This window comes from Heptranchias perlo, chromosome 4, assembly GCF_035084215.1.
Source record: "Heptranchias perlo isolate sHepPer1 chromosome 4, sHepPer1.hap1, whole genome shotgun sequence".
Lineage (NCBI taxonomy): Eukaryota > Metazoa > Chordata > Chondrichthyes > Hexanchiformes > Hexanchidae > Heptranchias > Heptranchias perlo.
The window spans coordinates 28,272,959-28,286,795 of record NC_090328.1 but is presented as its reverse complement, the minus strand read 5'-3'; the positions used below and the strand labels follow the sequence as shown (position 1 = coordinate 28,286,795).

At 41.8% G+C, this 13,837-nt stretch overlaps 1 protein-coding gene across 3 annotated transcripts in view; it reads right to left on the bottom strand.

Annotated features, from left to right (window-relative positions):
- ap3b1a (adaptor related protein complex 3 subunit beta 1a) overlaps positions 1-13,837 on the bottom strand; it is a 240,440-nt gene that overhangs the window by 133,684 nt on the left and 92,919 nt on the right. For all 3 annotated transcript variants that reach the window (XM_067982676.1, XM_067982678.1, XM_067982677.1), the window contains exon 8: positions 2,537-2,695. In XM_067982676.1, the coding sequence (XP_067838777.1) occupies positions 2,537-2,695 (159 nt within the window). The remainder of the gene's footprint in view (positions 1-2,536; positions 2,696-13,837) is intronic.

Genomic DNA, 13,837 nt, shown 5'->3' with positions numbered 1-13,837 from the left:
AAGCTTGGAGATGACAAAGGTGTGGTGAGGTTCTCAGTGGTAGCGCGGTCAATGTGAAAGGTAATGTTGCAGAGATGGGTAGGATAAGGGATTTGAAGCTTAGCTCAGGATCAAGTTGGACACAAAAGCTCCATACCATTGGGTTCAATCTGAAGAGCAGCAGAGGAGGATAGAATTGAGGATTAGGGTATCGAGTTTTTGGTAGGAGCCGAATAAGTTGTCTTTGGTCTTGCCAATATTAAATTGGAGAAAATTCTGGCTCATCAATGACAACATCAGACAGCACAGTGGTGGTCATGGAGTTGTGGGTGCTGGCAGCAGAGAGATGGAGCTCAAAGAGAACACCCTATCAATGGAAACTGAACCTAATGCCTACTGTTAATGTTACTGAGGGGCAGCAAGTAGACAAAGGATAAGAGGAGCCAAAGATGAAGCTTTGGAGTACTTGCAAGGGGACTGTGCAGGGGTGGGAGGAGAAGCCATTATAGGAAATATGCTAACTATGACAGCACAGGTAGTTGCCTATGAAGCAACGGCAATGCCTCAGTGCTGGGCCACAAAGGGGATACTGTGGAAGAAGGTAGAGTATGCGATCATGTTGAATTCCACAGAGAGGATAATGCACCGTGGTTCAAGTCAAAAAGGATGATGGCAAATGACCAGGGTAGTCTCAGTGATGTGGATAGGGTAGAAACCTGACTGAAGGAAATTGAACAGAAGTCAGCAAGGAAACAGGTTTGAGGATTTAGCAAGGAAGGGCAGCTTGTTGCCTCTACCCCAACCTCTACCTCAGTCAATTTGCTATGTAAACCCCTCAGCCATGCCTTTGTCACCTTCAGACTCAGCTATTAAAATGTTCTCTTGACCATCCTCCCATTCTCCACCCTCCGTAAACTTCAGCTCATCAAAAACTCTGCTGCCTGTATCCCCTTCCATACCATGTCCCACTGAATCATCAGCTCAGTCCTTGCTGACTCCTCCAATATACAATTCTCATTATTTATGTTCCAATCTCTTCACAGCCTCACTTCCCCCCCATCTCACTAATCTCCTCCAGGGCTACAAACCCCACCCTCCCCTTCAACATTACATTCCATTGTCTCCCTTCTTTTGAACTTACCCCATCCCTTCGCCACATCATTGGCCGTCAACCACCAAAGCTCCATTCTCTGGAATTCCCTACACCCCTCTCTTCTCCTTCAATACCATCCTTAAAGTCTACCCCTTTGATCACCACTCCTAATATCTCCTTCTTCGGCTCAGTGTCTATTTTTATCCTTTTACGTCTCTGAAGCGCACCGGGACGCTTTTCTATGTTAAAAGTGTTAAATGAAAGCACGTTGCTGTTATGTTAATCTGTTTTTGATGGTGTTGGTAGAGGGAGTACTTTTAGACAGGATAGCAGAAGAATTAGCTCCTCCTCTTCAACAAGTGCCCCCTGATCTTCAACAGCTTTTGGATCATAAACAGAGCTTAGTTCATTTGCACTCCAACGCTAATTTTGCTCTTTAGAAACTGCAATAAATTTCATGAAATAAAATGTGGAATTTTCTTTACTCCATTCAAGTAGTCTGACAAGCATTACAGCTTAAATCTGCATCAAGACAAAAATTAAAACATTTTCACTTAATGGTGTTTTTAGGAACCTGTAAAGGAGATTTCTGGTCATTCGTCCAATCCAAATTGCAGTGTTTTGCAATTTATTCATACTTTCTAAGAACTATTATTAATATCAAACATTTGATTAGAAGAGCTTCTAATCAATACACAGCTGCCTTTAGTTATAAGTGTGCAGCAGTCTGTATTACCAATTTCTCTGCAATTCAGTCAGTCATTCACCTGCTTTTCAACTGGCCAAAAAAGTGCAGCCACTGTATTATACATTACTTTCCCCTTCAATGAAATGCAGTGCCTCATCAATAGGGTGATGCCCAACTAACAGGCCAAATGCAAACAAATAAAATTCACTGAGCAGCAACTGGTGAGCCGGATGCTCCAGTGTCACATCAGAGCAGTCTTTTGAAATCACTCCGATGCAAGTCCTACAGTACCATTCTGGCAATACAGCTGTCGATGAGAAACCTATTGAACAGGTGGCAATGCACATACTGCAAACAGTGTACGGCTTTTCTTATTTAAATTAGCAAATTTGTTAAAACGTCAGGCAGCCTCGCCCCGCTACTACTTCATTTCAATGGCTGAAAAGAACTAACTATACCATCACGTCTAGTCAATTGGAGTTGAAGGCTGATAACAAGAACACCATGCACGTGTTTGTGTGTGCATGGATCTGCCTTAACCCTAATGCAACAGTAACGCTATCAGTCAGTATAATCACACTTGCGCCACTTTCACTGCTAGTCTAATGAGGCATTAGTGACATGAAGCCACTGGATATCACCTAGAAGCGATCTGGCTGGAAGGAAGGCACATTACCATCTGTGCTATTTTCCTTTCCTTATTGGTTGTGTACATAAAAAAAGACATAGATTTACTGATTATAACAATTAAGGTAATAAGGCATTATGATGCATACAGCAGCATTCCTGCTCTGTAGTAAAGGTTTGGTGTTCCGGAGGAGCAGTCGATGATCTGGGTCCATCACATACGGTGTTTTAGTAGCAGCATCACCATTTTTGTTCTGTTCATCAGAATCATAGAAAGCTTTCTCGTTGTTTGCATCCAGCAACTCCTCCTGAAAGGAAAGAAATCATTAATTGAAACTAAAAAATTTGCAATATTTCTATAAGGTTTATGGATCCTTCGACATCTTTTATGTGACAGATATAATCTACTTTGAAATTGCAACCATAATAACCAAGAAAAAAAGTCAACAGGCACAATGGCTGAATACACGCCTTTTGTGCTGTAAACTTCTATGGTATTATTTCAATGTCCAGTACACAATTCCTGTCTGTTAGATACACCTTGGTGAAAAGAATGAATTACTTGTATGTAATTTGATACCATATTCATTGCATTGCTAGTTTAACACTAATGTTTTTTTTGAAGTAGATTACAGTCCACACCGAATAGTGTATAATCTGTAAATTTGAAAGCTTCAAGTTATGCTGATCATAATACACTTAATATTTTAGATATTTTTTCTGTATTTGTAGTAAATGTGAAACTTTCCATAATACTAAAGTATTCATTTCAAGATCATGCATGAAATCCAAACCACCCAATTATTTTAGGCTCCATTAAGGACTTGCATTCATAGAAGCTAATTTTTTTTCAATTCTAACTGGGTAGAGCTACTTTTACCCATGTTGCAGGTATACGACACTAGTTTCAACTGATAACTAAATTACTCTTTTGAAAAAATGGCAGCAGCCCACAGTAAAATGTGCAGGCAAATACTAAAACAAACACACTCATCTGAAACATTGCAAAGGATGTTTTTTTTAAAAAGCACTCAAGTCACAGAACCAATTGCCTTTTCTGTCAAAAGCACAATAAATAAATTGACTACCACTAAGTGAAGAAAAAGCAGGCCTAAATCAGTCCCATCAAGAGCTCCATACAGCACACAACCTAAAATTACCCTATTTTCACAACAACAGACTCTGGCAGTGCTGTTAAGTGCATTAGCTGTCCATGGCGATGACAGCAAGCCATCAACTCCACTGAGTAAAGCCACTCAACAACAAGCTGCACTTTACTGCTGTACATAAACGTAAATAACCTTCAATTAGAGGCAAGATGTGAATTGGTAGAAATATTAACTCACTAAGAGCTGAAATTCTTGAGCATAGCTGTTAACTAAATTTTTAAAAACATATCTTCAGTGGGGGGAAAATACAAGCCTTTTTCAATTCATCATCACAATTTAACCTTCAGCATAATGTTTCTACATATTAATTTTGCAGCTCTACAACCCTTTCGATTACAGGACTAGGAACTAGCATCAAGGAGCAATGTCAACATGATAGCTTAATACTGCATGATTGCAAGATGGACACCATTAAAACCAGGGTTCTGAAATTCGGAGTCTATCCACAGTACCCTGTTCAATTTTCAAAAGGAATTATTGTACTTGTGAGTTGCTTTCCATTATCGATGTCACACCCCTAAATGCATCAACTATGGTTTATAAATGGCATTTAGTACATATTCCAGTCAATGTGGTCACAGAAGATAAGGACTGCACCAACTTTTATTTTTAAATTTTAGAATTTGTCACAATACCTTTTCTGCAAAGGGCAAATCATTCAGCTTAGTCCAGCACAGAATCTGCCACAGATTACACAATGTGCGTGACCAGAATTCTACATCTGCTAAGTTACTAATCTCAGTCGCATTATAGTGAGAAAATACAAACAGAAGCCAAGTACTTCCTCACAGGAAGAGAAAACTTTAAGGAAAATCATAGAACCAATTTGGGGCACATTCCCAGCAGCCCATTTTCATGGGATCAGACAATATGCACATCCTCTTGGCCATGGATGGTGCCTGGTGCAAAGACCTCCAATTGGGAAAATGAGGAAAATAACAAAGCAACTGGAGTCTCATTCTCAGAGATAATGGAAGCAATCAAGATTTCATTCAGATGGTTAGATTTCATTAGATGGTTAGATCAAACTCAAGATCTTCATCTTATCAAGGAAAGATTTCAGCAGCAGGTTGCACGACACAGATGACTGCATAAAGTCAATGATGTTAAAATTCTGAAAGTCAAAACTGGAGAGCAAGGGGTAGCACATTGTGTTTGTGCACCTTGTCCTTTAATTTCTGGAACCCAGCGACACTAATGGGATGAAACTATCCTCACTCTGCTTCTGCCAGCTCCAACACTTTTGCATCAATTTGATTTGGTTAGTTTGAAAGTGGACATGTGTCCTGAGCACATAACCTGGGGGGGGGGGGGCAAAATCAGAGAATCTCACTGCTGCTGTACAAGTGCTCCTCAGAAATTAGGTTAAATGGCATGCTCATTTTAATAAAGCAATTTTTAAAAAATTTCCAGTCTACAAAAATAATTTTATGGGGCAATGCAAATTTGAACCATCAGTAACATTTAATTGGAGAGCATCCTTTAATTGCATGTAACACCATAGATTCTTATTGGTAACATACACTTTTCAACTGTACCATGATTGCCTGCGTGTTTCATTCTTAGCTTCCACTGCAGCCAAATGGAACAAGCTATGAAGAAAAGGGAAGCTATAAAAGCTGGAGATTCAATAACGTGATTGTGGACAATTACATTTGTTATAAGAATGAAGCCAATAGGGAGGTACTTTGTCTATCAGAGAATAAGTTTACGGATATTGAGGGGAGAGTAATAAGGCACAGGGAGCCAGTGGAACTTGGGCAATGGGAGAATGAAGTTTTGAGTGTGCGAGAATGAAATGTAAAAAGAAGCAAGTGGTGAAGTCCACGTGGGAATTGGTAACATGAAGAATTTCACAGATGCTCAAAGTTAAATTTGAATATTAACAGAAAATGTAAATGTTAAGGCTGTAAAGTGGTTTAAACCAGTTATTGCCAGTCTCTGGAAAAATTGAGTTCACAAACAAAATTAGGGAATAAGTGGCTAGCCAGCTAGTTCCAGTTGGATCGTGGATGATAGAGCAGATGTCAATGGTGAAGCATGGAGGAAACTAGTGTCAAAGGAGTAGACGGTGCATGTGGGGTGTACAGCTGGAAGAAGTCATCGAGGTCGGATAGTACGAGGCTCTATAGTGATTTGAAGGTGAGGATCTTGAAGTTATTTCACTCGGGTACAGGGAACCAGTGGAGATTGCCAAGGATGGTGGGGGGTGGGGGTGATGGAATGAAGGTATTTTGTGAGATTAAGGACATAGTTTGTACCCAAGCTGCAGTTCGTGGAGGTTGGAACCAGAGGGACATGGAGACCATTGGAGAAGTCGAGGCTTCTGTTTTAGCTATGTTGGTTGAGGGATAAACACTGGCCAAGGAGAACTCCCCTGCTCTTCTTCCATATAATGCCATGGGATCTTTTACGTCCACCTAAGAGGGTAGATAGGGCCTCGGTTTAACATCTCATCCAAAAAAACAGCACCCCCAACAGTGCAGCACTCCAACCCCTCAGTGCTGCACTGAGGTGTCAGCCTAGATTAAGTGATGAAATCTCGAGTGGAATGTGAAACCACCAACCTACTGACTCAGAGGCGAGAGCGCTACCACTGAACCAAGGCTAACACCTTGGCAACATGCAGCAACTAAACAGCAGCTTTGATTTAAACGGAGATCAGATCCCACTGAACAAAGATCCTCAATTTGTCTGAAGACATCACAAGTAAAGCGGACAAAGGGACACCCCTACACACTTAACTTGGATTTTCAGAAAGCATTCGACAAATTTCCACATGAAACTGAAGCCCACAAGAATCCAAGGGAGAACATGGGACTGGATAAGAAGATTGTTTAAAAGAAATACTAGAGATATAATGTCAGACTAGAAGGAGATTCAACTTGCTCCCATTGTTTGCATCTCTGCATCTACCATCTGCATATTTTGCCTAACCATCACTACCCCAACCAATCCAAATGCAGAGTCAGTCAAAGGCAAAAAAAACAGGAAGCTCTTCTGGTCATAGTTGGTAAATTGTGCAAAGCGAAACAAATCCCACAATAAACTTGACAAACTACTCATTGAACCAGAGACCACAACACTGATATCACAGCAGATGCTGACTGAAGCCCTGTACATGTTAAACTCCAAGGATCACCTCATGCACCCTTGGCAGATTCTCTCCAGCAACTGTACCTCCCGGGTTCACTGACCATCAATAGCCTTACAATCCAAATTACCAGACTCCCAGGTCCCCCCGACCCGCCAGCCTAACCTCCTAGAAGCCTCAAAACACTCTGACATGTACCAGAGCAGCAGTAGCAGCCTCATATTTGACCAACCAAGCAACGACTCTCTGATCACACTAATCCCAGAATTCAACCCTCGAGGCAGGAGAGGACTCTCAGCTAATTGGTTTCTTCTGCTATGAAACCCCTCCTCTCCAAGGACATCCTGAAGTACACCAAGCATTCTCTTTGATTTGTTCTTGCAACCCAAGTTCTTCCCAGTGTTAACATGCGTGCACACTTCAGCTACTGTCCCAAGACTTGGGGTCCCTCTCTTTCTGCCGTGTACACCCTCTGCTACACATACCCACCCTCCCCCAAACTTAGCTCACCATAGGCCCCTTGAACTCCAATCCCAACAGGCATCATCTCTTGTCATCCTATGTTTGAATCCCTTCTGGACAAGCCCACAAAGCTTCCCATATATCCTCAACCATGTTCACTGTGGCATTCGTCACTGGCTGAGAGAGCAGCAACCCTAAGTTCCTGGAGAACATTACTCAGTACATTTCTGGGGTTAATCACCCCAAGATCTTCTGTCATTTCTGCCTCTTCGATTGTCCTCCCATGTTGTGAAAGATCAATCACTGTCCTCTTATGTATCTCTCATCAGAAAGTTCACTCCATGACAAGCATGGCACTCAGTGTCCATAAGGTGGTCTAAGTCTATTGACATCATGGTCCTAACCAAAACCTATCCAACAGATGGAGACAATAAACCATGCCTCCAATTTCACCATCTACCACATCCTCTTCCCAAATCATCTCAACTGGACTCTCACTGATTCCTCTGGCACTATAAGGAAATGGCCCTAAAAATTGAATTTTGACCAATCTTGTTGAACTCTTGCTAAACAAAAAGACAATGCTAAGAACTGGGTACTTCAAAACAACACAGACAAAGAACTTTTCACAAACCAAGGTTGGTTGACCTAGCTTCTCAAGGCCACAAACTTAGCATGCTGGGAGTGACTCAGAAGAATGCCACTTTACTGTTCAAGTCTCTTCTTGTCATGGTATGAACCATGGCTCAGTGATAGCAATCTCACCTCAATCAGAAAGTCGTGGGTTCAAGTCCCACTCCAGAGACTTGGAGCACTATATCTAGGCTGACACTTCAGTGCAGGACTAAGGGAGTGCTGCACTGTCGGAGTTGCCGTCTTTCGGATGAGATGTTAAACCCCGTCTTCCTCCTCAGCTGGATGTAAAAGATCACGACACAATTTTTGGAAGAAAAGCAGAATTTTCCCTGGTGGCCTGGCCAATATTTATCCCTCAACCAACATCACTTAAAAATCATCTGGTCAGTATCATATTGCTGTTTGCAGAACCTTGCTGTCCACAAATTGGCTGCCACGTTTTTTTTATAAATATTCGTTCATGGGATGTGGGCGTTGTTGGCGATGCCAGCATTTATTGCCCATCCCTAATTGCCCTCGAGAAGGTGGTGGTGGTGAGCCGCTGCAGTCCGTGTGGTGAAGGTTCTCCCACAGTGCTGTTAGGAAGGGAGTTCCAGGATTTTGACCCAGCAACGATGAAGGAACGGCGATATATTTCCAAGTCGGGATGATGTGTGACTTGGAGGGGAACGTGCAGGTGGTGTTGTTCACATGTGCCTGCTGCTCTTGTCCTTCTAGGTGGTAGAGGTCGTGGGTTTGGGAGGTGCTGTCGAAGAAGCCTTGGCGAGTTGCTGCAGTGCATCCTGTGGATGGTACACACTGCAGCCACAGTGCACCAGTGGTGAAGGGAGTGAATGTTTAGGGTGGTGAAAGGGGTGCCAATCAAGCGGGCTGCTTTGTCCTGGATGGTGTCGAGCTTCTTTAGTGTTATTGGAGCTGCACTCATCCAAGCAAGTGGAGAGTATTCCATCACACTCCTGACTTGTGCCTTGTAGATGGTGGAAAGGCTTTGGGGAGTCAGGAGGTGAGTCACTCGCTGCAGAATACCCAGCCTCTGACCTGGTCTTGTGGCCACACTATTTATATGGCTGGTCCAGTTCAGTTTCTGGTCAATGGTGACCCCCAGGATGTTGATGGTGGGGGATTTGGCGATGGTAATGCCGTTGAATGTCAAGGGGAGGTGGTTAGACTGTCTCTTGTTGGAGATGGTCATTGCCTGGCAATTGTCTGGCCAGAATGTTATTAGCCACTTATGAGCCCAAGCCTAAATGTTGTCCAGGTCTTGCTGCATGCAGGCTCAGACTGCTTCATTATTTGAGGGGTTGCGAATGGAACTGAACACTGCAATCATCAGCGAACATCCCCATTTCTGACCTGATGGAGAGATGTTCATTGATGAAGCAGCTGAAGATGGTTGGGCCTGGGACACTGCCCTGAGGAACTCCTGCAGCAATGTCCTGGGGCTGAGATGATTGGCCTCCAACAACCACTACCATCTTCCTTTTTGCTAGGTATGACTCCAGCCACTGGAGAGTTTTCCCCCTGATTCCCATTGACTTCAATTTAACTAGGGCTCCTTGGTGCCATACCCAGTCAAATGCTGCCTTGATGTGAAGGGCAGTCACTCTCACCTCACCTCTGGAATTCAGCTCTTTTGTCCATGTTTGGACCAAGGCTGTAATGAGGTCTGGCACCGAGTGGTCCTGGAGGAACCCAAACTGAGCATTGGTGAGCAGGTTATTGGTGAGTAAGTGCCGCTTGATAGCACTGTCGACGACACCTTCCATCACTTTGCTGATGATTGAGAGTAGACTGATGGGGCGGTAATTGGTCCGATTGGATTTGTCCTGCTTTTTGTGGACAGGGCATACCTGGGCAATTTTCCACATTGTCGGGTAGATGCCAGTGTTGTAGCTGTACTGGAACAGTTTGGCTAGAGGCGCAGCTAGTTCTGGAGCACAAGTCTTCAACACTACAGCCGGGACGTTGTAGGGGCCCATAGCCTTTGCTGTTTCCTACATTACGACAGTGACTACACTTCAAAAGTACTTAACTGGCTGTAAAGCACTTTGTGATGTACTGAGGTCATGAAAGGTGCTATAAAAATGTACGTCTTTCTTTTGTTATTGAAGTCCAAGAGAATATGTGGTGTCACCATTCAGTTACTATGCCTAGATTTTGTTATGTAGTTAAAATTGAGTTATTATACATTCTAGTGTCTACAGTAATGGATACCTAAAAGGTGAACCTCTGTCATACACGGATCACACAGGTTGGCCAACTGTCCGTGAAAGAGCTACATAGAAGTTACAACACGTTCAGCCCACCAATCCGTATTGGGGTTTATCCTCCACGTGAGCGCTGGTCTTAATCCCATGTGCCCATTCTGTTCCCATATCGATTTATTCCCTGATGCTTGAACCACCAATTCTTCAATTTGACATGGCCTTTGGTTCAATCATTGAATTGCCTCAATATCCTTCCTATAGCATGGAGCCCAAAACTGCACACAGTACTCCAACTAAGGTTTAATATAGATTCAACATTACATCTCAACTTCATATTCTATACCTTTTGCTATGAAACCCAGTATTCCATTTGCTTTTTTATGGCCTAATCCACTTGAGGCACTGCTTTTAATGGCTTGTGAACCTAACACACCAAATCCCTCTGCAATTCCACATTACCCAGCTTTCTTCTATTCAAAATATAATTTGTACTTACATTTTTTTTTAACCAAAATGTACCACCTCACATTAACTCACATTGAATTCAATTTATCACTTATTGCTCATTCCACCATTTTATCAATTATCCCTTCGCAGCTTCCTTTGGTCCTCTCAATTATCACTACTATTTTCGGATTGTCTGAAATTTTGGACACCACTCCCTCTAGCCCTATTTCCATATCATTGATGTACACAGTGAACAGAAGCGGTCACAGAACAGAACCCTGAGGACACGGTTGCCCACTTACAAACACTCGAGAAAGCGCTCTTAAATCCTACTTTTTGTTTCCTCCTTTGCAACCAGATTTTAAAAATTCAATTTGCTGTCCTCTCCCTAATCCCAGGGCCCTTAATCTCATCCAATCTCTTCAATCATCTCTTGCATCGTATCTTGTCAAAGGCTTTCTGTAAGTCTATGTACACCACACCCACTACATTTCCCTCCATCCAACATATCGGTCACCTCCTCCAAGAACTCAATTAGGTTTGTCAGACACAATCTGACAAATATGTTGGGAATAATCTGCCCACAGGATGGTTGAACATAAGAACTGCTAGATGAAAAAAGACCATGATCCACCTAGTTCTCCTTCTGCCTTCCTGGTAGTTGCATGATACGATAATGGAGTTGTTGACTAATCATGGCAGTCAATCTATCAATTAGTGTACAACAAACCCAGGCATGAGGCAGGAAAACCCCCAGTGGTGCAAAGCTTTGGGATCCATAGGTTCAAAGTCACCTGTTCCTCCCAAGTATGCTAAACCTACCATATATTTCAAATTACTTATAGACGGTATCCCAAAATATTTTTTACGAGAAGAAATTTATCCAATTTGTATTTGAATGAATGCAAAGAGGCAAAAAAGATTAGTGAGATTCAAAAATGCAGTTGGATGCCCAGGTGGGAAAGTTGAGGTACAAGGTGGAGTGCTTCAATTGACCAAAGAGCCTTTGCTCATCCTCTACACTGAAGTTCTTGCATAAATTATGAATACTTTTGTTATGGGGCTTGCAACCACCAAGAACTGGATAGAGAGTGCACAATTTCACATTAATGAGGTCCCTCACAACAGCAAAAAGTACTTTCATAGACTGAATTCAAATCCAAATCTCCACTGTGAAACAGCAGTGTAGTGTTGTTCACAGAACTGAAGTATGATTCATTACCACAAATTTCAGAAGGCACTTGATAAAGTGTCTCACATCAGACTTGTGGCTAAACCAAATGTTTAAGGGATAAAGGAGGAAACAGTAAACTGAACAATAAATTGGCTAATAATGATCAGTTAGTAGTTCCAATTGGACATTAGTGACTAATGGAGTATCACAGAGATCATCCATGAGACCTCGACTAAAAATTTCACAACTGAGCATATGAACGGGTAACTTTAATATTGAAACAAGTATCCAAATCATTAAAAAAGTTCTGACATACATGTTTACAATAGCTTAAAAGCATGCATGAGTACTGCTCTTTGACTAAATAAAAGAGTATGATTCCCAGTTCAACAGACGAATCATAATCTCATGCCTAAATGCTCAAACTACATTACTCCCAGTTTATGACAATCTATTGTTACAGATTCATTTTAGCTGTGAACAATAATATCATAAAAACATTAATTCTATTTGAACACAGTGGTAGGGTCCTCAATTGGCTTATTAGATAAATGCACCACGTGTTGTGAATTGAGCCGTACTAACCAAAAAGTCATAGATTCAATCCATCGTGCATGATGAGTTAGCCAGGTGGCAGTGGGAGCACTACAACTGGCATCAGCATCTCTGGGCTGGGAAGGGGTGGGTACACTATCACCAACATTCTACTCCCAATTCCATTTGGTAATCTCTGCTGAAAGTGTGTTTATGTGGACATCGGATGAGGCAGGATGGAGCTTGGCTCACAATGGAAACACTCACTGTTCATACTATTTCAGAAAGACTAACAAGCCTCTGGTGCCATTGAATCTTACCTCAGCATGAGTTACTACCTTCATGTGTGGAAGGTGAGGTGAAAACCGAAGATGAAAAAAAACCACGAAGGGGGCACACGAACACCAGGGAAATTGCTCCCTACCCTCCCAAAATGGAAGGCACACGCATATAATCGCAGTCTTGCTCTAATGTCGAAAAAGAAATTAACCATGTAAACCTCTCTAACCTCATCAACTGAATAATAACCATTCATGCTCTCAATAGGCCAATTAAAACCCTATAACAAAATCAGTCATTACACAATCTACTGCACAAGTACAAGTGATACCTTTATGCAGGCTTTTGTGTTCTCTAAATATTAAGTGGAGCGACCAGAAACAGATGATATAGTATGTGCAGAAAAAAGCAATGTGATGCAGTAAAAAAAAACTAGTTATATGTAACTACCACGCTTTGGCAAGATTGCAAAAGGACCTCTCCATGGTGCGTCCACATCCCAAAAATACCCAGTTGCCTGTTATTACTGAATGTGAAGTGAACACATTTTAAATTCTACTTTGAAGTTTTTAAACAAAACATTAATCTAGTCTGTAACTATATACACATGCAGTTTTTGTGACAGGATCATCATCTGATACGAATTACAATTCTTGGCTCGCAGCATGGAGGCAGCTACGTCAGTGGAATACAAACTCAATGTACTCCCTGTGAAAACTGTATATAATATCCCATTTATAGCATTAGCCATGCATGATTGGATTCAGTTTGGATCAATGACAAACTGAATGTGATCTCAGGGTTTTTGCAGAGGGTTTCCCTGAAGTCCTTTCATGTAATGGGAGGCATTGAATTACCCATCTGTGAGATAATATCGATTACCAATTGGAGATTTTGCATCAGGGTGTTAATGCTACCCTGAAACAAAATTAAATTCACAGCAGAATCTACTCCAAGATGAAGAGATATTTTTCTTCAAATGCATGACACTCACTCTGAAAAGTTGCTACTTAATGCTGGAGAGTACATCAGTATGATGCCTTATCCTAAAATCTCACCTTATTTTAAAATAGCCCAAAATGCAGGTAGAAAATTAACATAGGTGTTCAGACCCATTTAAGGGGCAGATTTAATTCAGTTTCCTTCACAAAATCACAAAGTAAATACAATTGAAGGCAGCCATTCTGCCCATCTTAACTCATTCAATCTAGAATACCTACCCTTCCCACCCCATTCCATCACCCACACAAAGGATTCCATCATCACCATTACCTTTCTATCCATTACTCCAACTAGAAATTCATTCCAAGTCTTGACCTATGTTTGCATGTCATCAACCCTGAATTTACTGTTGACCAAATTGAACTCAAAATTTTTAGCTTTTCAATGCAGTCTAATTTGTATACCCCCAGGCTCCCATTCAAATGACTCCTCTCAAGGCTCAAGAG